This window comes from Lepidochelys olivacea (assembly GCF_965140295.1).
Source record: "Lepidochelys olivacea isolate rLepOli2 genome assembly, chromosome: 2".
Classification (NCBI taxonomy): Eukaryota; Metazoa; Chordata; order Testudines; family Cheloniidae; genus Lepidochelys; species Lepidochelys olivacea.
Window position 1 is genome coordinate 113,896,576 of NC_140412.1, and position 22,135 is coordinate 113,918,710.

The following is a 22,135-nucleotide window of genomic DNA, read 5'->3' on the forward strand; positions in this document are numbered from 1 at the left end:
CATCCATCCATCCGCCCACCTACCCACCCACATAAGTTAGCAATCCTCTACTCCACAGACCTAGACTGACCCAATGGAGTGATTTCTTTGTCTAGGTTACTTATATTTACAGGTCACATTTTTCATGGGATTATAATTCACATTCACAACATTTTATTCATTTGGCATTTTTACCATGATTCTAAGATAGCCAAATACTGGGAAGCCACTATAATAATTAAAAGAACCTATGAGACTTGAGTCACTGAACTATGTGCTCGCAATACTATGACAAGTAGCAGAAGTAAAATATGGGTCAGATATGCAGCAGGTCACTGATACAGTAGCACTCAATCGATATACTACCACTCCAGCCTGAGGGATTCCTGCTTCTTTTATCCCATTGTTGGAAATGCTGGTTGAGAGTTGGATCCCCAACTGAAATAAAACTCCTTCACCATCAATACTTAGTGAAGACATCTAACAGATTTCCCTTGTAGAGGCTAACTACTGTTCCTTTCAAATGGCACTGTAATATTTATACTTTGTTGCTCTGGATCTGAAGGGCCAAATTCATCTCTAGTGTAACTCCAAGAAAGTCAATGGAGTTACACTGGGGATATATGTTTCCTACAGCAGAAGAGCCTAAACTCTGTAATGCTAAGGACTGAAGCTTGCTTGCATTCCAAGGGACCCAGCTATCTATTATGAATAAATACACACAGCTGTGAGAATATTAGAAATTGCTCACTGTACGAGCTCACCAAAAGTAAAACCCTGCTGTTGATAAGCTTTGTCCTCATCCTTTAGGTTAAGAGAAAAGGTGGCCAATGGGCCAGATATCCAGCCCTACATCTGGCATTTGGGGCGCACTCTGGACACCTATGCTTTGGAATCATAGTGTTCTTCTGTTCCTGTTACATACGGATGCCCCCATGACTCCATTTTACTTTAGAATGATCTTGTTATTTTTCTCCACCTCTATAAAAGGACAGAAAAAAAACACTAAGAGCACAAATGGAGGCCAGTAGCGTACGAAGCATGGTCATTAGTTTCCACATGTCAGATGTGATCTAAAATAAAAATAAACCTGAGTATATTTCTGTCATTAAACAAAGACATTCTAAAAGGGCTAGTCTTCAAGAACCAGGCTGTTTTGAGGGTGGTTGTCCATTCATGTATCACTGTGATAGCAGCTGATGCTATAGAACAAATTGTTACACAAGAGGATCAGCTTTTTCAGACAGACACTCTTGTTTTGTCTCCCAAAAACTAGAGATTTCGTTATTACTAATTTTGTTGGTGAAACATTTCTTGACACAGCTGACTAATGATGCTCCCTAATCCTCAGAAAAAGAAGCGGATTAAGATATTAAGAGTGCATTTCACTGCAACTCTTCTCCATGCCTTGAAACACGTATTGTAAATCCTCTCTCTAATAGATTAATTGTATTACATTATTTTTTTGCAGGAATACATTATTGCAGAGTTATGCTGCAGTATTACTGTTTGGGGTGGCTTCATCATATAATCTTCACAGCAGCTGGTAGTGTAATTAGCATAAAAACCAAATGGCCTCATTAAACATTCCTTTCTTGTAAGACGGGATACATTTAAGGGCCCTTCTCACAAATGTCCCATTAAGGCAATGTGTAGTGCTGGCAAGGGGGTTAGTACAGTCTCAAAAAGCCTTTTGACTCCAGCTAGGCAAAGCCTGGTTCTTAAAGCCAGGGAATATATTATGTAGCAGATTTCAAGAAGGCTTAAAGATGCTGCTATAGAGTGGAACAAACATCGAATTTCTTCAGAAACTCCCCTTTGGCAATTCATTGATAAAAATAGACAAATGCTACAATCGTCCTCAGTGTGAAAATCATAGCTGTATCTTCTGTACACAATTTAGCAATTTTATGATTTTTAGTCCACTTGAAATGCCAAATTTAAAAATGATGCATAATATGTAACTCCAAAACCACAGAAAAGAGAGATGGAAAAGACCCAGTAGATCATCTTATGCCAAGCAGGATAATTTATTGCAGTACATTTTTGGATACTAATCTGTTTGCTTGGTTGAAAATGATCTTTTATTTTAAAGTCTCCAGGGAACTTGGGTCCAACAGGAGTAAACAGGTGAGAGATCCACAGTCTGTCCTTATTCACTCCCATAAAAACAATGGGTAAAATTTTCAAGAGTGGATTCTAAAAAAAACCCCAGTTTTTTAGTTATGGTCTAATTTTCAAAAGGTGCTCAGCACTTGCAACTGCCAGTGCCATCAGGTGAAATTGTGTAGGTGCTTAACATCTCTGACAATCAGTTCTGTCACCTAGCACTCAAAAATGGAGGCACCCAAAATTAAAGGCCACTTTTGAAAATCTGGGCCTTTCCATCCAATGCCTTTGCTTTCTACATTCCTGGAAAGACTGGGAGAGCTCTTGGGTTTCTCTATCCACATTTTAGTTCTGCAAGAGTGACTCCAACACTCCACACAGTTCTGACTGCAGAATCAGGGGCTCTCTCGGCTGCATATCACCCGGCTTCAAATGTGTTAGCAGAATGTTTTATACAGATTCCTAAAATGATCAATCAAGAGTGAGGACAGACCCCTTAAACACTGCAATGCACACTTTTTTCATCACACACGTTAGCCTACACTGCAGAGAAAACTTCAGCCAAATAACTTCTTAAATGCCAATTAAGAATTACATTTAATTTGATTAGATCAGATTTAAGCAAAATAATTAAATGAGAAAGAGTACAGAGTAAGAACTCACAAAATAACAATGCTTGGCTTTTATGCCGAGGCCACGAGGTACTAGTTTGAAATTGCAAGGAAGGAAGGGAAACTATATTATAATTAAAATATTAGTACAAGTGTCACATGTGTTTGAAATACATGGAGAAATGATGAAGAGAGACGTTGGCCAGTTGTTGTAAGATGAAATTTCAGGAAAAGAGATTGGAGCCATATAGTTGATTAAAACTAGGACTGTCATCTTTGTTAACTAAGGTGGTGATATCAGTGCAAATTTTATTGTCCAAACTGAATCTGCAAATGTAAAGAAGGAACTTTAGGAGTAAGCATCAACTTTCTCACAGACACTTAGAATTGTAGCCTTTACCAAAGACTACATTTATCATTTTACAAAGGGCACTGTGGGGTGAGGATCTGTCAGAACTGTGGCAATACTGTCTAGTTACTAGTTAAAGTCTGGAAGATACTGGAACGCAGAGTTCAAAAGATTAGCCAGTTGCAGAGGGGTCTGGTTAGAGCAAGGGTGTTTGGTAAAGTTTTTGGTCTGAGGGCCACATCAGGTTTCTGAAATTGTATGGAGGGCCAGTTAGGGGAGGCTGGGCCTCCCAAACAGCTAGGTGTGGCCTGGCCCCCGCCCCCAATCCGACCCCCCCCTGTTCCCTGTCCCCTGATTGCCCCTCCGGGACCCCTGCTCCATCCAACCACCCCTTCTCCCTGTCCCCAACCGCCCCCAGAACTCCTGCCCCGGACGTCCCCCTGCCGCCCCATCCAATCCCCCTCTCCTTCCTGACTGCCCCCCCTGGGACCCATGCCCCCATTCAACCCCCCCTGTTCTTCACCCTCTGAATGTCCCAACCCCTATCCACACCCCTGCCCCTTGACCACCACTCCGAACTCCCCTACCTTCTATCCCACCTCCCCTGCTCTCTGCCCCCTTACCACGCTGTCTGGAGTGCCAGTGGCTGGCAGCACTACAGCCATGCTGCCCAAAGCACCAGGACAGGCAGCCGCGCTGCCCGGCTGGAGCCAGCCACTCCACCACGCAGCACAGAGCACCGGGTCAGGCTGCAGCTTTGCAGCTGTGCTGCCCCGAAGCTCGCAACCCTGCCGCCCAGAGCATTGCGCCAGCGGTGCAATGAGCTGAGGCTGCTGGGAGTGGGGACAATGGGGAAGGGGCCGGGGGCTAGCCTCCCAGGCCAGGAGGGTCCCATGAGCCGGATGTGGCCCATGGGCCATAGTTTGCCCACCTCTGGGTTAGAGGTAACTAACTGTTGGGATAAAGTGAGCTTGATATAGCTTATAAACAATGGTCCCTCTCACTGGACTGACTTTATTAGCTTCCGAATTGATTCTTATTATCCAATTAAAGCCTTTAAATTTAAATTAATGTACATGTTGTTAAATTAAAAGACATATTGGCCAACTGGATTTATTCTCTGTGTGGTTACTAAAATGCTTTAGTAATTGGGTTTCAGAAGAGCTATGAGACTCTCACAGAAATTGTGCCACAGAGATCTACAGTGATGACTGATAGAACATGAAGGGCAGGCCATTTGTTTTGCAAAATCATGTCACAAGCCAAAAAAAAGATAGTCTCTCAGAGCAACACAGCCACTTATTCCAATACATTTGTTTCTGCCTGTCAGACCAGGCAGAAGTTGTAAAGCCAGGTAGTTGAGTGGTTTTAGGCACTCACCCTGCAAACCGTAACTTGTGCAATTATCTCATACTCATGTGAGAATTCCCTCTTAATTAAATGCTGCTTGTTGGTGAGTAAGGACCACTAACACAAGTAAGGGCCTGCAGGATCAGAGCGCACAGTTAAGTCTTGTCTACACTATAAACTTTCACTGTGCTGTAGACAGGGGAGCAGTCAAGTGTGTGATATCCAGAATCACTGCTGGCACCTCACAGTGTGAGATCCATAGTATTCTGTTTCTGGGTTTATCTTCATAAAAAGAGGTATGAAGTGAAAAATCTTATTTTGCCACAGCCACCCCAAAATCATTGTAGAGGCAGTGGGGAGAAGGTTCACAGATACACTCCACACTTTCCCAAAGTTAGTGTTTGGATCTGGGGTATTGGCTCAGCCCTCTCTCTGATACAAAAACATGTTTTTGCAATTTTCAATACCTTTTCGTAAAAAATGTCCAAGAGTAGGAATCTGAGAAAGGCATGGCGAAAGAGCCTCACTTGTCTCAGAAGAAGGGATACTGGTCATTCCAGTCCAGTTGAATGAATAATTTGTTATTATATCAGTTTAAATTGTCTTAACTGCTTTTTCCTGGTTATTATTTTAATTCTTCATTATTTGTAAAAACTTTTACAACATCTGAAAGTAACTGCATTCTCCACTGATGTTCTCTCTTGATTTTTACCAGTTACTCTGACCTTTTTCCCTCCATGTTTCTCATAGAACAGAAGTCAACATGACTTTCATTTGGTTTACTTGCTTTTTCTGAGCTTCACTAATATCAGAGGTTGCGTACACACCTGTGGTAAGTTTTGGCACTTCAAAATTGTTCCATTGTTTTTTAAATGCATCACACAAAAATGGGATTTTTTAAAAAATGCTCAGCAACAAAGTGATATATCTTTTTAGAATTTGGAGTACATTTCCAACAAAGTTATAATATTTTTAAGTTGATCACTGTTTGTGCCTACATTACTTATTCATGACTCTGTACTGTTTTCAGCTCATTTGAACAAACAATTTAAAAACAGTCAGCCAATGCATGTTTATTACCTGCAGAAGTGTGTTTGAACTTTTCACTCTTCTTCTTCCTCCATTTCCATGGCTTGAAAATCCTTCCTATATTGGCAAACTTACTTCTTCGCCTGATTGGAGGAGTGTGGGTGCCTGGTACTAGAGAGTCTGAACGCATTGCAGCCAGTCTTTCCACTTCGTCAGCTATTTTTCCCCAAGAGGAGGAGGAGGAGAAGAAGAAAAAGAAGGAAGCGTTAACAACATTGTGTAGCACCGCACAGATGGTCAACATTTTCATGGTACGGATAGCAGTCAAATAATGTGACAAAGATTTTGTTTATTTAATCCTTTAAATGGAATCCAAGCCCGGTTACAAAGGTCAATATTAATCATATCAACAAATTAATCAGAGGAGATGCTTTGGTCTTGGGTAATCCGTCACCCAGCCAGCACTGGCGAAGGAGCTTGAGAGAGATTTTTCTCCAGGGAGATTTTAAAAGCATTGATTATTTTTGGTGGTGTTTCCATTCGCCGTTCTGATGTTTATCAGGGACAGAGAGGAGCAAAAGAACAACAACTTACTGTTTCAGGAGAAATATTGCCACTCGTTACCACAATGTATGTGAAATATTATTTGATAAATAGTGAGGACTAAAAATTCCTTGGGGGCCATTACTGTCTCAGTTAACATCTCATTCTTTTCCCCTTCCAGTCCATTCTCTCAACCAAGGAACTCTGGAAATCCAGTAGAGTTCAAACTTATCAACACCTGGCATCATAGCGATTATGAGTATGTTCTGAAACTTCTTTCCTTTAACACAGGAGGTTTTGCAGTGAATTTCCTAGCATGGTCACAATTTGCACTGAGTTTGTTGTGCTAAAATATTTCTAATGAAGATTTTCAGAAGTTGAATAGTTGCAACAAGTAATCTTCTGTTGGTCAAAATCTAAACTGCACCCACAACACATGCAAGTGAGTGCAAAAGAGTCAACTATGCGTGCAGCATTATACTATTTTTGGTGCAAGACGATTAATCATATTTGAAAATTTTGGGGAGATTTTTCATGCATAGTTATCTGTAGGGAACACCCCCCTCACTTTTACAGGCAAAACTTTATGCTGGTATTTTTGAAAATTAATACATTCGTGATCAAATTATCAGTATTGCACTAAAATTAGAGATGGATCTGAACCACATAGATCAGATCTAAACCTCCCCAAAGTTTAAGGGCATTTGATTCAGGCTCCTTTTAAAATAAAATAAACCCAGCAGAATAAACTGCAATCAAATGTGCTTTTCCAGTATGAAAGGTGAAGTAACTGTTTCCCATCCTCCTGCCATTTTGCCCCTCTGCATCCTACTATGTTCCCCCAAATTCTATAGTGCCTCAGTGGAAAGAGCAGAGCTTGGTCTTTCCCTCCATTTATGCTCTATAAAATACAGCCAAAGACCTGGATTTATGTCTCCCCGTCTAACTATAATTTCCATTAGCAGTTTCAAAAAAGACAAAAACAGTAGCATTATTCAATATCAAACTAAGAGCCAACCCAGGTTCTACAATCTGGCTGAGCTCTGCTCAGCACAGGGTGGGCGGAGGAGAAGATGGCTTCACAATTCCTTTATTCCCATGATTCTGGGATCTGCAGTCAAGTGCCTCAACAGCCGTTTAGAGCAACTCAGCCCAATCTGTCTTTACTTCATCCAAATGGCTCCCAATCCGAATCCTGTTTGTTCAGCCAGTGACAGCCTCCTCCCACCCACTCTGTTTCACATCAGATCTAAATTTTCCCTCATCCCCATAGCACTAACACTCGACCCTCCCCACTTTTCCCCTGGCTCTGCGTCCCAATCTATTTCTGACATTGCTGACCCTCCTTCCCCCTCTTTACCCCCCAGTCCAGCTCTTGTCCCCTTCTTCATACAAGTAAGGCTGTTTTCTCCTCCATGCTGCTGGGGTATCAGTGGGGAATGGGGGACAAGGAGTAATTGAGAGGACAGGAGACACAGGCTCCCTGCTGTCAGTTCCTGTGCATGGTGCCACCAGAATCCCCTGCACCTGGGAGCAGTAATTGTAGGGAAAGTCCAGCTCCGCCCCTGCAGCCCTGGGCTGAAGCACGCTCAGTTGCTCCATGGGGATGGTACACATGCAGTCGAAGTCAGCAGGTAGGAGCTGTGAGGGGATGGAGCATGCTCAGTGCTGACAGAATCTCTGTAGATTTTAGCTGTCAAATTCTAATAATAAGGTAACAATTCTAATAGTGTTTTCTTCTAAAATCTTCTTCCTAGAAATGCCTGAATGGCTTTTGTTCAAACTTTCCAAAGGGTGCGATAGTGGGGAGGGAGGGAAGAAAAAGGGAAGATTCAGCCTGAGGCGAACAGCCATCATGGGACATTTCAGCCCAAATGGTTAAAATTTGGCAAAGTTATAGGCAATTGGAAACAGAGTCTTCCAATAAAGCAACCTTAAGTACAGGTGGTGCTACCTATATATTCAGATATGCCTTTATACACAGACTGCCCACCTAGACATTTTGAAGGATATCGTAGGTGGGGAGCTCTTCTTTTTGAAATATAAAGAACAAGTTTCCTTTTAGCTACAAAGGCAGCTTGTTTTTCTACTCTGATTAAATGAATCAGTCTTTTGGGGGGAGGGGAAAGGGGAGGGGCACAGGCATTTAAATTACAGGGGAAAAAAATAGCTCACAAACTTGAACTAGCTTTCCAAGACTCCCAAAATAGTTTGAAAGTTTCAGACTCCAAACTCAATGACATTTTCTAATCTCCAGCTCCCAGTCTGCATTTCTACATTTTTTCTTTTTCTACTGAAGCACACAAGTTTAATCAATTTATTCTGACAAAAAAGTCACTGATTCTTTAAAAAAAAAAATCTTGAGTATAAAATGTGGCACATCTGGTAAAATATGTTCCTCATTACACCACTGAGCTATTATAACAAAAGCCCAAGTGGGGGAAAAAGTTGGAGTTAGGTGTATGTTTCACTGCACTTTGCTGAAGAAGCAGAAAAAACAGAAAAGCACGGGCTGGAGGAGCAGAGTAATCTACTTTGGAGGAGGTGGGGGCGCTTAGGAGAACATTTGCTTTGCCCTAAAGGCAGAGAAAAAAGGTAGCCTGGTTAAAGCATGTGGCTCTTCACAGGATGGCACACAGAGCTGACATGCTCAGTGTGATGTGGTGCCAGATACAAAGCCTGGGGATTGCTGAATCAAGGCTAGAAATTGCATGGTTGTGCAGAGCAAATCAGTGAGAGGAACAAAGAAGAAACCAGAAAACTCCTTATACCCTCTGACTTCACTGGAAGTTACTCTGTTTTGAAGAACAAAATGGTTTTCACTTTCCATTCAGGAAATCATGAATCAAAGCAAACCCTTTTTCCCTTTAATAAAATAAAAAAAAAAGTGCCAGAGGCTAAGGCACATCTAACCAACCATGCTCTGACTCAATGTTTTCCACTGCTGTGGCTTTTAAGAGCTTCTGCTAAAGAGATGGGCAGGTCTCTGGGCACCACTGTGATACTTGACTGGAAATTGTATAGGGTATAAAAGCATTCTGCTGAACCAACTGGGAATGACACCATGAGGCTTCTTATTCAGCCTGACTTTCACAATGAAACACACAGCTATGTGAGAAACAAAACTGCAAATGAACTCAAAATCCCTCCAACCCACCTCCCCCCACTCTCCTGTGCTCCTCAAATGGGCCACAATTACTGCTACAAATCACTCTTGATTACTAAATTGCACAGAGCTGCAGTACTCCCTCTTTATAAGGCTGCTCTAATTTGGGGCATCACTAAGGCTAGGGCTAGTCCTGTTTGAATTGATATCCATTATAGATCTCCTCTCTTCATGATACACACCGTCTTTGTAAGTTACAGCTTTCCTCCCCTTAAGAGCACTTCCTCTTTTAGGGCCAATTCCTAAGGGTCTATACTCAAGCAAATCTCTCACTGAAGTCAAAGAGAAGTTACCCAAATAAAGATCGAGTCCATAAAGAGCTAGAAACTGTCACAGACAGTGTCAAAACCATTTCCATATTTTGACTTTCTTTCACTGAATTTCAATATCTTGTCTCATGCAGAACTATGTTCCAGGAGTCCTACTGTGCATCCCATTAGCCGGGAGCTCTTCTCCTTCATCCTTTCCAAATAAGCACAATGCAACTAATGCAAGTAACAGAATTTCTCCCTCTCTTTTTTTAAAAAAAGTCTACTTCACATTTCATGAAATATACTTCCAAATGTACTACTAACTCAAACATCATGATCACTGTAGAGGAATGACTGAATTAGAACCATATACACTACAGTCTTCATAAAGGAGTTAGAGTAAAGATAAGAGAGTAAAAGCCATACTTCACTCCCATTTTCTGTCATCTCTTTTGCTTCAATTAGCCATGTTCCCTCTGCCTTTTTGGCTTCTCATGATTATTGACTAGCTGTGGGCTTTGACACCCACTAATGACAGCAGGCTTTGTAGGCGGTTTTCACACTCTTCCTGTTCCCAAAGAAGGTGGTGCTTTCAAGACTGCAAACTAACCCAGACCTACATATTTATTGCCTTTGGGAGAGAAAAGCAGGTCAGTACTTACCAATTTGCTATACTGATACTGCTAAACTGCTGTGTGTTTTGGGGCCTTTCATCACAGTATTGCAATTTTGTCCTTTGACTGGCACAACAAATACAAGATGATGTTTATAATCGTCACCATAATGACAAATACTCAGCACGTACAAATGGTGTTCACCTTATATCCCAGGAATGTCAAGCACACAATACTGTTGGTGAACGGGACACCACATGAACTGAAATACACATAAGCTTGACGCACAGGCTTTTCCTGAACAAATGGAAAGACACTGCAAGATTTCAAGACGACTTGAAAGTAGGGCAGGAGGATGACCCACTTCCCACTCATCATCTTCCTCCTCACCAATGCCTTGCAGGAGAAATGACAGGACTAAATAGAACGGTGTTTCACAGGTGTCTGGTGATAATAGTGTTGCCAATTCAGGATTTTAATCACAAATCTAGCAAAACTTGGTGTTCTTCATAAAGCCACAGATCAAGGGACTAGGTAAGAATCTGAGGGTCTATTAAAAAAGTTTCTAGTCCTCATGGTTATAGAGAAAAACTTGAAAACCTGACTATAATGCACCCCCAAAGACTCACAAACTAATCAAAAGAACCACAAATGTTCCATTTTGTCTCACAATTTTGAAGACAGACAATCTCAGGGTATTTTGGGTCATGACTCATGATTTCTCAGTACCTGGGGCTGGCAATATGATGTAGAGGCACCACAGATGGTACACGGCTGTGTAAGTAGAATAGTCAGGACAAAGAACTGTTTGCAAAACAGTATCTTATTACTGTAGGTGCAACAGTGAAGCCCAGGAGAAAACATGACTGAAAACCTCGTATTCCACACTTCTGAGTGTTCTGCCTCTTTCAATGCAAAGCCTTTCTGAGTATCTATTGTCCCTGCCCCCTCTGAAAATCAGCTGGATGCAGAGGTGGCCTACTTCCCAAGCTCTGAGAGTTGCAAAACATGGATCAATGACCCTCAAAGATGGTAAGGAGCCCCAGTTTTGGTTGGGAGATGTCTGGGTGGGCATCATACCAGTTGTTGAGATAAAGAATATCCCAGATTTCATTTTAAAAATTAATATGCTTGCATCTCTGCATTCAGGTACAGAGAACTAGATCATAGCTGAATGGCTGACAATCAGCTAACTGATCATGCACAACAACCCCTCTGCATCAAACAGCATCTTCCTCTCCAGTAACTCCACTAGTATTTTATCTAACCTCATTTATGCAATTTGCAATGCTGTTGTAAACATGTTGGTCCAGGATATGAGAGAGACAAGGTGGGTGAGACACTATCTTTTATTGGACCAAAAGAGACAAGCTTTTGAGCTCCACAGAGCTCTTCTTCACGTCCTGACTTTAACGACAGGACCTTAAATAGAGGAGAAGAGTAACAACAAAATAATCGAGTTGTCAATTTGTTTACAAGCTACATCTAACCTCACCTCATTCTTAGCTTCAGTCTCTAACCAATTTCAGCTGCAATTGCTTCTAGCTGTCAAGACTTCTTTTGCACTCTGAATCCAGAATGTTCCAGAACTTAAACCACACACACAGTCAGTTCTTAAAAGTCCCATACACCACAAAACTCAGTGGAGTTATTGTGAAAGTACACCCCTTTTCTGGCGGTCTTCAGAGCATCCAGCCAACATTATAATAACCAGTAACAACCACCATAACTGTTGAAACTTTTTTTTGTTCTCTTAATCTGAAATTAGATTTAAAATGATCTAATTCAGGTAATCTCATTTTTCCTTATTCTCCTACAGGAAAGCTGAGCCTTTCCTGCTTTCCTATTAACACCTGATATTTTTGTAGGGTTATCGTCCCTTAATTGCCTTTTTTTTCAGGCATTGAGTTCTACTGGTCCTCCCCCTTCTTCCCATTTGAACCTTCCTTAAAGCTTTTCAGTGTCTGTTTTACAATGAAAGGCCCAACGCTGCAAGCAGCATTCCAAGCGCCGTTTTATCGAGATGGGATTATTACCTCATTTGCTTTATAAGAAATCCTAGTAAAAACATGCTTTAGGATGGCATTTGCCATTTTTGCAATGGCATTGAATTGTCAGTTCATATCCAGTTTATGATCCCCTATGAGGTCTGCAGCTTCATTTCTCTGCATTCTAAATAGCACTAGCTCATTTCTCTGATGATGATTATTTCTCTCTAGGTATATTACTTTACATTTTATCTGCAAACAGAATCTCATCTCATTTACATTTACCCATCTCGATACACCTGTCAGATCACTCTGCAATTCTGATTTTTCCTATATGGTGTTTATAATCCCTTTCTAAGTTTGATATCATCTGCAGGTTTAATCAATGTGGCGTATATACATTTTTCTCTTGATTAAAGGTATATAATTGAAAAGTACAAAGTTTAAAAACTGAGCTGTGCAAGACCTCACTTCATACCTCCCCCACATTTTGAGGTTAAATTGTTAATAATTAATGGCTGATTGCAACAGGTCAGACAATTTCTTTAATCAACACTATGCTGCAGTGGTTTTTATTGATACAAAATCCTTCTAATCTCTAAGACTGTTTATTTTTATATATGTAGAATGGATACTTTACTAACCAAGCCTGTAAGGATACAAAATAAAGAATATTAGGTTTGACTAATCTGAGCTATGCTTTATCCACAATGTGACTTTCACTGCTCATCACGTTCTTCACTGCTGAAGTGTTTAACACATATAGATTTCCTTATTATTGGTCACAAAAACCTGCTATTGAAGTTAGACCAAGTATTTGATAATTTTCTAGGGGTAAATTTGTCTAAAGCATCTAAATGAGTTAGGAGCTTAAGCCTCCTTTTCAAAAGTCATTGCAACTTAGGCTCCTAAAATCGCTATGAATCTCCTTTACCTTTCCTTATCTTTTTTAAGGCCCATTCATAAAAGCCTCAGTAAGCCAACTGACATCAATAGGACTACTTTGGGGCTCGATGTCCTAAGCCACAAGAAGAGGAGGGGAGTAAAGATGATCACACATCCCCAGCCCAACCATGGTGTGCCAGCATCTGGGCTCCCAGATCTTAGATCCAGGTCCTAGAAGGGAGCTCAGGGGCCTTATGAAAGATGCCGTCCCCATGAAGCAAGTGGCAAGAGAGTGTAGGGAGTAGGTTGAGCCATTGAGACTGCCCCCACACATGCTGACCAATGGAGCTGGTTGGTCATGCAGGTGGAATTGAAGGGTATGTTGCACCCTGCAAAACGGTGCCACAAGTTACTAACACTGCTACGGCAACCAGGATGCTCCAGAAGGAATGGGGGATGTCTCTGAGGCATGATGCCTCCTGGTATTCCCCATGGAATGGTGCCTTCATGTGCAGTCCCTTACTCAAAGCTCTGTTAATGACCCAATTTAGCCCTTTGCGGGTAAGCATTGCAGGATCAGACCCTTAGAAAGCACAGAAGCACTTTATTTCTATTACATGCAATCTACAGGTGGAACAGCATCAATGTGCAAACACACTACTACAGGTATATCCCCCAACCCTACTTATCACACTCAATGTCATGGCACTTCCCTCCCTACCCCCTTCATTTCCACTCCATATTCTTATCTATGTTCAGCACCATTCAACCAGATGCCCTCCAACACTTCAGTAGCTGCACATGTAAATACAACCCTACTTTCTGAGACTGAATGCAAGGGATCCACACAAACAATTCCTTTTGGTCTTTCTTGATATCTAAGCTTTTGGAAATACAATGTTCATCCTGCCAGCGTCCCTACAGGCATGGCAGCAAGTTCATAACACTATACAGACTCAGTCACTCTCTCTCAAAATAAATGTCAACAATTACTTTGCAACTGCCTGTGAGAATAAGGTTAAATCCCACAACATCGAAAACAGCCAAGTAAAATCGCACACACGTAGGGTTATCTCTAATCTAGGGCTCTGGTCTTAAATGAAATAGCCACTATAGAAGTCACAAGCAAAAGATTTTCATTGGATTTTGAGATCATGTCCCTGCATGATGGCAACTCCCATTGATGTAAATGATGACTGGATCTGTGTAACTGAGGGTGGAATCAAACCGCATAGCTATCATCTCGGGATAGTATCTCTTGATACTGTTAGCTTGTTAGACCAGATGGAGACAAGCCTCACTTTCATTTGAGTCATGCCCTGACTGATCAAAACTGGAGTTCAAGCTCATTAATCACAGTTAAAGTACCCTCTGATGCCCAAGGATGTGGAACAGATAAACACAGCTTCCTTTAGGCAAATCTTCAAATGCTTAGCAATGACTTCTTCGGCATGAAAAACAGAATTGGATTCCAAGATCATTCCATTCCTAAATTTCCTTCAATCGTGAATGAGGTAATTAATTTTTATCAAATATATTGTTTCTGTGAAAGGCCAGCTCCCAATTGCATTAAATCATCATCAGACAGGTGCTGGTATTGACTAAGTTCTCAGGGTCTGATTCTTCTCTGATAATGATGTAAATTGGGGAGTAATTCCATTGAATGACAATAATGCAAAGCTGGTGTGAGAAAATCAGGTGACATCATCAGATAGTGGTGATGTTTTTGATCACAGACATGTTACCAATAATTGTATGCACCTGATTACAACTTCACCATTTATCAGAATGATCCAGAAGGGCCGGATTCTGACACACCCCCCCCGGGATAGTACCTTGTTCTACAAATAGTTTAACTGAAAACAATGGAACTTCTTGGAGTGTGTGAAATCCGGCCTTTAATGAATGGACAACTAGCTCTGAATGCTGCCGATTTTGAGATGCGCTGCCAACCGTGCCCACATATCTATGCAGGGGACACCATCACAGGGCCCAATCACATCAGCCACGCTGTCAGAGGCTCGATCACCTGCACAGCCACCAAGGTGATATATGCCATCATGTGCCAGCAATGCCCCTCTGCCAGGTACATTGGTCAGACTGGACAGTCTCTACGTAAAGGAATAAATGGACACAAATCAGATGTCAAGAATTATAACATTCATAAACCAGTCGGAGAACTCTTCAATCTCTCTGGTCACGCAATCACAGGCATGAAGGTCGCTATCTTACAACAGAAAAACTTCAAATCCAGACTCCAGCGAGAAACTGCTGAATTGGAATTCATTTGCAAATTGGATACTATTAATTTAGGCTTAAATAGAGACTGGGAGTGGCTAAGTCATTATGCAAGGTAGCCTATTTCCCCTTGTTTTTTCCTACCCCCCCCCCCCCAGATGTTCTGGTTTAACTTGGATTTAAACTTGGAGAGTGGTCAGTTTGGATGAGCTATTACCAGCAGGAGAGTGAGTTTGTGTGTGTATGGGGGTGGGGGGGATGTGAGAAAACCTGGATTTGTGCAGGAAATAGCCCAACTTGATTGTCATGCACATTGTGTAAAGAGTTGTCACTTTGGATGGGCTATCACCAGCAGGAGAGTGAATTTGTGTGGGGGAGTGGAGGGTGAGAAAACCTGGATTTGTGCTGGAAATGGCCCACCTGATGATCACTTTAGATAAGCTATTACCAGCAGGACAGTGGGGTGGGAGTAGGTATTGTTTCATATTCTCTGTGTATATATAAAGCCTGCTGCAGTTTCCATGATATGCATCCGAGGAAGTGAGCTGTAGCTCACGAAAGCTTATGCTCTAATAAATTGCAAAAAGAAAAGGAGGACTTGTGGCACCTTAGAGACTAACCAATTTATTAGAGCATAAGCTTTCGTGAGCTACAGCTCACTTCCTCAGATGCATATCGTGGAAACTGCAGCAGGCTTTATATATACACAGAGAATATGAAACAATACCTATTCCCACCCCACTGTCCTGCTGGTAATAGCTTATCTAAAGTGATTTCCAGCACAAATCCAGGTTTTCTCACCCTCCACCCCCCCACACAAATTCACTCTCCTGCTGGTGATAGCCCATCCAAAGTGACAACTCTTTACACAATGTGCATGACAATCAAGCTGGGCTATTTCCTGCATAAATCCAGGTTCTCACATCCCCCCACCCCCATACACACAGAAACTCACTCTCCTGCTGGTAATAGCTCATCCAAACTGACCACTCTTCAAGTTAAAATCCAAGTTAAACCAGAACATCTGGGGGGGGGGGTAGGACCACACCACACGATCCATCGTCTACAGCCAAGCTCTGCGATACAACCGCATTTGCTCCAACCCCTCAGACAGAGACAAACACCTACAAGATCTCTGTCAAACTTTCTTACAACTACAATACCCACCTGCAGAAGTAAAGAAACAGATTGATAGAGCCAGAAGAGTTCCCAGAAGTTACCTACTACAGGACAGGCCTAACAAAGAAAATAACAGAACGCCACTAGCCGTCACCTTCAGCCCCCAACTAAAACCCCTCCAACGCATTATTAAGGATCTACAACCTATCCTAAAGGATGACCCAACACTCTCACAAATCTTGGGAGACAGGCCAGTCCTTGCCTACAGACAGCCCCGCAACCTGAAGCAAATACTCACCAACAACCACATACCACACAACAGAACCACTAACCCAGGAACTTATCCTTGCAACAAAGCCCGTTGCCAACTGTGCCCACATATCTATTCAGGGGACACCATCACAGGGCCTAATAACATCAGCCACACTATCAGAGGCTCGTTCACCTGCACATCCACCAATGTGATATATGCCATCATGTGCCAGCAATGCCCCTCTGCCATGTACATTGGTCAAACTGGACAGTCTCTACGTAAAAGAATAAATGGACACAAATCAGATGTCAAGAATTGTAACATTCATAAACCAGTCGGAGAACACTTCAATCTCTCTGGTCACGCGATCACAGACATGAAGGTCGCTATCTTAAAACAAAAAAACTTCAAATCCAGACTCCAGCGAGAAACTGCTGAATTGGAATTCATTTGCAAATTGGATACTATTAATTTAGGCTTAAATAGAGACTTGGAGTGGCTAAGTCATTATGCAAGGTAGCCTGTTTCCTCTTGTTTTTTCCTACCCCCCCCCCCCCAGATGTTCTGGTTTAACTTGGATTTTAACTTGAAGAGTGGTCAGTTTGGATGAGCTATTACCAGCAGGAGAGTGAGTTTCTGTGTGTATGGGGGTGGGGGGATGTGAGAACCTGGATTTATGCAGGAAATAGCCCAGCTTGATTGTCATGCACATTGTGTAAAGAGTTGTCACTTTGGATGGGCTATCACCAGCAGGAGAGTGAATTTGTGTGGGGGGGTGGAGGGTGAGAAAACCTGGATTTGTGCTGGAAATCACTTTAGATAAGCTATTACCAGCAGGACAGTGGGGTGGGAATAGGTATTGTTTCATATTCTCTGTGTATATATAAAGCCTGCTGCAGTTTCCACGATATGCATCTGAGGAAGTGAGCTGTAGCTCACGAAAGCTTATGCTCTAATAAATTGGTTAGTCTCTAAGGTGCCACAAGTCCTCCTTTTCTTTTTGCGAATACAGACTAACACGGCTGCTACTCTGAAACCTCTAATAAATTGGTTAGTCTCTAAGGTGCCACAAGTACTCCTTTTCTTTTTGCGAATACAGACTAACACGGCTGTTACTCTGAAAATTGTGTGTGACTTCTTAGGAAACTCTTGGTCAACTAAAAGAAATATCTGACCCCCTTTTGCAGATCCTGTAAGTAAGATTATCCAATAATAGTTTTTATAAAAAGGGGCCTTCTAAATCACAAATCTTTAGATTATTCAGACACCACATGGGACTGTAATGTCCCAAAAGCTGCAGTGTACAGACAATGCTACATCACCCGTTTAAAAAAAAAAAAAAAGGTAATTTTGACAATAAGAACAGATTCTGTAAATAGCCTTTTTAAATATAGCTGTGACACTGGGGTTTCCATCCAGTATGAAACTGGAGAAAAGCCTTTTGAAGAGTCTTTGGATTAAGTTTAGAGGCAAAAGCGACAAGGGTGGTGTCGTGGTGGGCGTCTGCTATAGACCACCAGACTAGGAGGATCAGGTAGACGAGGCTTTCTTCAGACATCTAACAGAAGTTTCCAGATCACAGGCCCTGGTTCTCATGGGGGACTTCAATTACCCTGACATCTGCTGGGAGAGCAATACAGCAGTGCACAGACAATCCAGGAAGTTTTTGGAAAGTGTTGGGGACAACTTCCTGATGCAAGTGCTGGAGGAATCAAATAGGGGCCATGCTCCTCTTGATCTGCTGCTCACAAACAGGGAAGAATTGGTAGGGGAAGTGGGTGGCAACCTGGGCAGCAATGACCATGAGATGGTCAAGTGCAGGATCCTGACAAAAGGAAGAGAGGAGAGCAACAGAATACGGACCCTGGACTTCAGAAAAGCAGAATTTGACTCCCTCAGGGAACTGATGGGCAGGATCCCCTGGGAGGCTAATATGAAGGGGAAAGGAGTCAAGGATTGCTGGCTGTATTTTACTGAGGGCGCAAGAACAAACCATCCCAATGTGAGAAAGAATAGCAAATATGACAGGTAACCAGCTTGGCTTAACAGAGAAACCTTCGGTGAGCTTAAACACAAAAAGGAAGCTGACAAGAAGTGGAAACTTGAACAGATGACTAGGGAGGAGTATAAAAATATTGCTTGAGCATGCAGTGGTGTAATCAGGGAGGCCAAAGAACAATTGGAGTTGCAGCTAGCAAGGGATGTGAAGGGTAACAAGAAGGGTTTCTACAGGTATGTTAGCAACAAGATGGTCAGGGAAAGTGTGTAACCCTTACTGATGGGGGAGGCAGCCTAGTGACAGATGATGTGGAAAAAGCTGAAGTACTCAATGCTTTTTTTGCCTCGATCTTCACAGACAAGGTCAGCTGCCAGATTGCTGCACTGGGCTATACAGTATGTGGAGGAGGTGAGCAGCCCTCAGTGGTGAAAGAACAGGTTAAGGACTATTTAGAAAAGCTGGACATGCACAAGTCCATGCAATGCATCTGAGGGTGCTTAGGGAGTTGGCTGATGTGATTGCAGAGCCATTGGCATTATCTCTGAAAACTTGTGGTAATCGGGGGAGGTCCTGGATGATTGGAAAAAGGCAAATATAGTACCCATCTTTTAAAAAGGGAAGGAGGAGAATCCAGGGAACTACAAACCAGTCAGCTCTCATCAGTCCCTGGAAAAATCGTGGAGCAGGTCCTCAAGGAATCCTTTTTGAAGCACTTGGAGGAGAGGAAGGTGATCAGGAACAGTCAACATGGATTCACCAAGGGTGTGTCATGCCTGACCAACCTGATTGCCTTCTATGATGAGATAATGGTCTCTCAGGATGTGGGAAAAGCAGTGATGTGATAAACCTTGACTTTAGCAAAGTTTTTGATACGGTCTCCCACAGTATTCTTGCCAGCAAGTTAAAGAAGTATGGGCTGGATAAATAGACTATAAGGTGGATAGAAAACTGGTTAGATCGTTGGGCTCAACAGGTAGTGATCAATGGCTCAATGTCTAGTTGGCAGCCGCTATCAAGCGGAGTATCCCAGAGGTTGGTCCTGGGGCCGGTTTTGTTCAACATCCTCATTAATGATCTGGATGATGGGACGGATTGTACCCTCAGCAGGTTTGCAGATGACACTGAGCTCAGGGGGAGAGATAGGTACACTGGAGGGTAGGGATAGGGTCCAGAGTGACTTAGACAAATTGGAGGATTGGGCCAAAAGAAATCTGATGAGGTTCAACAAGGACAAGTGCAGAGTCCTGCACTTAGGACAGAAGAATCCCATGCACTGCTAAAGGCTGAGGACTGACTGGCTAAGTGGCAGTTCTGCAGAAAAGGACCTGGGATTACAGTGGACAAGAAACTGGATAAAAGTCAACAGTGTGCCATTGTTGTCAAGAAGGCTAATGGCATATTGGGCTGCATTAGTAGGAGCATTGCCAGCAGATCAAGGGAAGTGATTATTCCCCCTCTATTCGGCACTGGTGAGGCCACACCTGGAGTATTGTGTCCAGTTTTGGACCGCCCACTACAGAATGGATGTGGATAAATTGGAGAGAGTCCAGTGGAGGGCAATGAAAATCATTAGGGGGCTAGGGTACATGACTTAGGAGGAGAGACTGAGGGAATGGAGCTTATTTAGTCTGCAGAAGAGAAAAGAGTGAAGAGGGATTTGATAGCAGCCTTCAACTACCTGAAGCGGGGTTCCAAAGAGAATGGAACTAGGCTGTTCTCGGTGGTGGCAGAAGACAGAACAAGGAGCAACGGTCTCAAGTAGCAGTGAGGGAGGTCTAGGTTGGATATTATGAAAAATTTTTACTAGGAACGAGATTTTACTAGGAACGAGATGAAGCACTGGAATGCATTACCTAGGGAGGTAATCTCCATCTTTAGAGGTTTTTAAGGCCCGGCTTGACAAAGCCCTGGCTGGGATGATTTAGTTGGGGTTGGTCCTGCTTTGAGCAGGGGGTTGGACTAGATGACCTCCTGAGGTCTCTTCCAACCCCAATCTTCTATGATCACCATAACAGCCAGGAGAAAAGGCAAAGTAACTAGTTTAAGAGCTAAACTGCCCAAACTATTCCCTTTTAATTTGTATTTTGCTTCTCTTGGGAAAAATAAACTACTGTTTCTGTCCTTTAAAGAAGTTGATAGGAAGCTGGCCAAGAGGAAAAAGAGTAATTAGACCAAATGGTACAAGCAAAAATCTGTTTTAGTGGACTCTAATTGAGAGGAGCCAGTTTGTATCTATCAATCTCAGTACAAGCAGTTAGAAGGAAAGGTGAAGTCTTTCAAGTTAAGATGCCTAAAGTCAGGCATTTAAGGTCTGGTCTAACTCCCATTACAGTAAATGGGGAGCCCTTCCCTTGATCACCACGGAAGCTGGATAATAAGTCACAGATTTTTACCCAGTACACCTAACGATTAAGTTAGTTGGGCTGGGAGTCACGACTTGTGGGTAAATTTTGCCCTTTCTTTCACCCATGCAATCCAATTGACTTGTAAATGAGGGCAGAATCTAACCCCTCTATCCTCTTCCTGTGTCTGCTGCTGATCTGACAGATCTAAGCACCAGGCACGGAGTGAGTGTGAGGGCGTGAACTGCTCTCTCACCCATATATGTGGTCCTCTCCAGTTCAGGCTGAAGCATGCTGGAAAAACAAAAACAGGAAGCCTGCACTGCTGCAGCCTAGCCTGTGGAGAGAGGACTCTAGTGCCCAGCGCTGACATTTAGACACCTTTCCTCAGGATTAGAATTCACATCCAGAAATATAAATCAGTAGAGAAAGTACTTCAGCTTGGCCTTCTTAATCTAATGCATTCTTTTGTAACAACAACCATCCACAGCTGTTTGCGGAAGAAACTGATGGCCTGTTCTGAGCCATAATTGCAAATAAAGCATTCTGGCAGATTGGGCCTACCTATACAAAGCCACTTGTCCTTGAAATTGACAATAATTTCATTGTGTAATATTATGAGGGTCACAACAGTAGGTATTTGCAGTAGATTTTATTTCAATACTGCAGTTGGAAAAAATAAAGAAACACAATTAGACAATTCTTACAACACAACAAAGATATCTTCCTTTCACCCACTAGCTGCTGTGCATTTGGCACCATGCAGCAGGCCTGTGCAAAAGAATCTGCACATATACTAGAAATGGTGAATTATGGACTTTCCAAAGGTCTTACCATACAGGCTTCACAAAATTATTCTTTTACAAAGAAATACATAACTAAAGTTACCATCAGCAAAAACTCCTTCTGATCTATTTCTGCAGTAAGGGAAACTAGACACTGTGCATCTGGGGGTAACTTGGACAGGAGATATGCACTTGCTTTCATGCTGAATTCTATGACCAAAATATTTTTGCAATATTCTACAAATTTCGTAAACATTTTTCAGCATGGCCTTGAAATTTTGGCTAAGCAAAACTGCTGCATTCATAAAACCTCTTAACTAAACTGGAATTGGCAAAAAGGGATTATTACAAAAATCTCAAAGCAAAAAGGCAGGAGTAATATTTGTTTTATATTTGCAATAGAGAATAGCCTAAACTGCAATATTTGGATCCAGATTTCAAACTTCCCAAAATTTGCAAACTAGTGGATTCAGGTTGGCCCTCTGTAAAAAGGCAGGTGGGGGGCAGGGGAAATCAGTTTTAAAA

General features: G+C 42.3%; 1 protein-coding gene across 8 annotated transcripts in view; it reads right to left on the bottom strand.

The window, feature by feature from the left end:
• Positions 1-22,135, bottom strand: part of PHACTR1 (phosphatase and actin regulator 1) — a 430,561-nt gene that overhangs the window by 171,801 nt on the left and 236,625 nt on the right. For all 8 annotated transcript variants that reach the window (XM_084619601.1, XM_084619600.1, XM_084619598.1 and 5 more), the window contains one exon: positions 5,479-5,643. In XM_084619601.1, the coding sequence (XP_084475727.1) occupies positions 5,479-5,643 (165 nt within the window). The remainder of the gene's footprint in view (positions 1-5,478; positions 5,644-22,135) is intronic.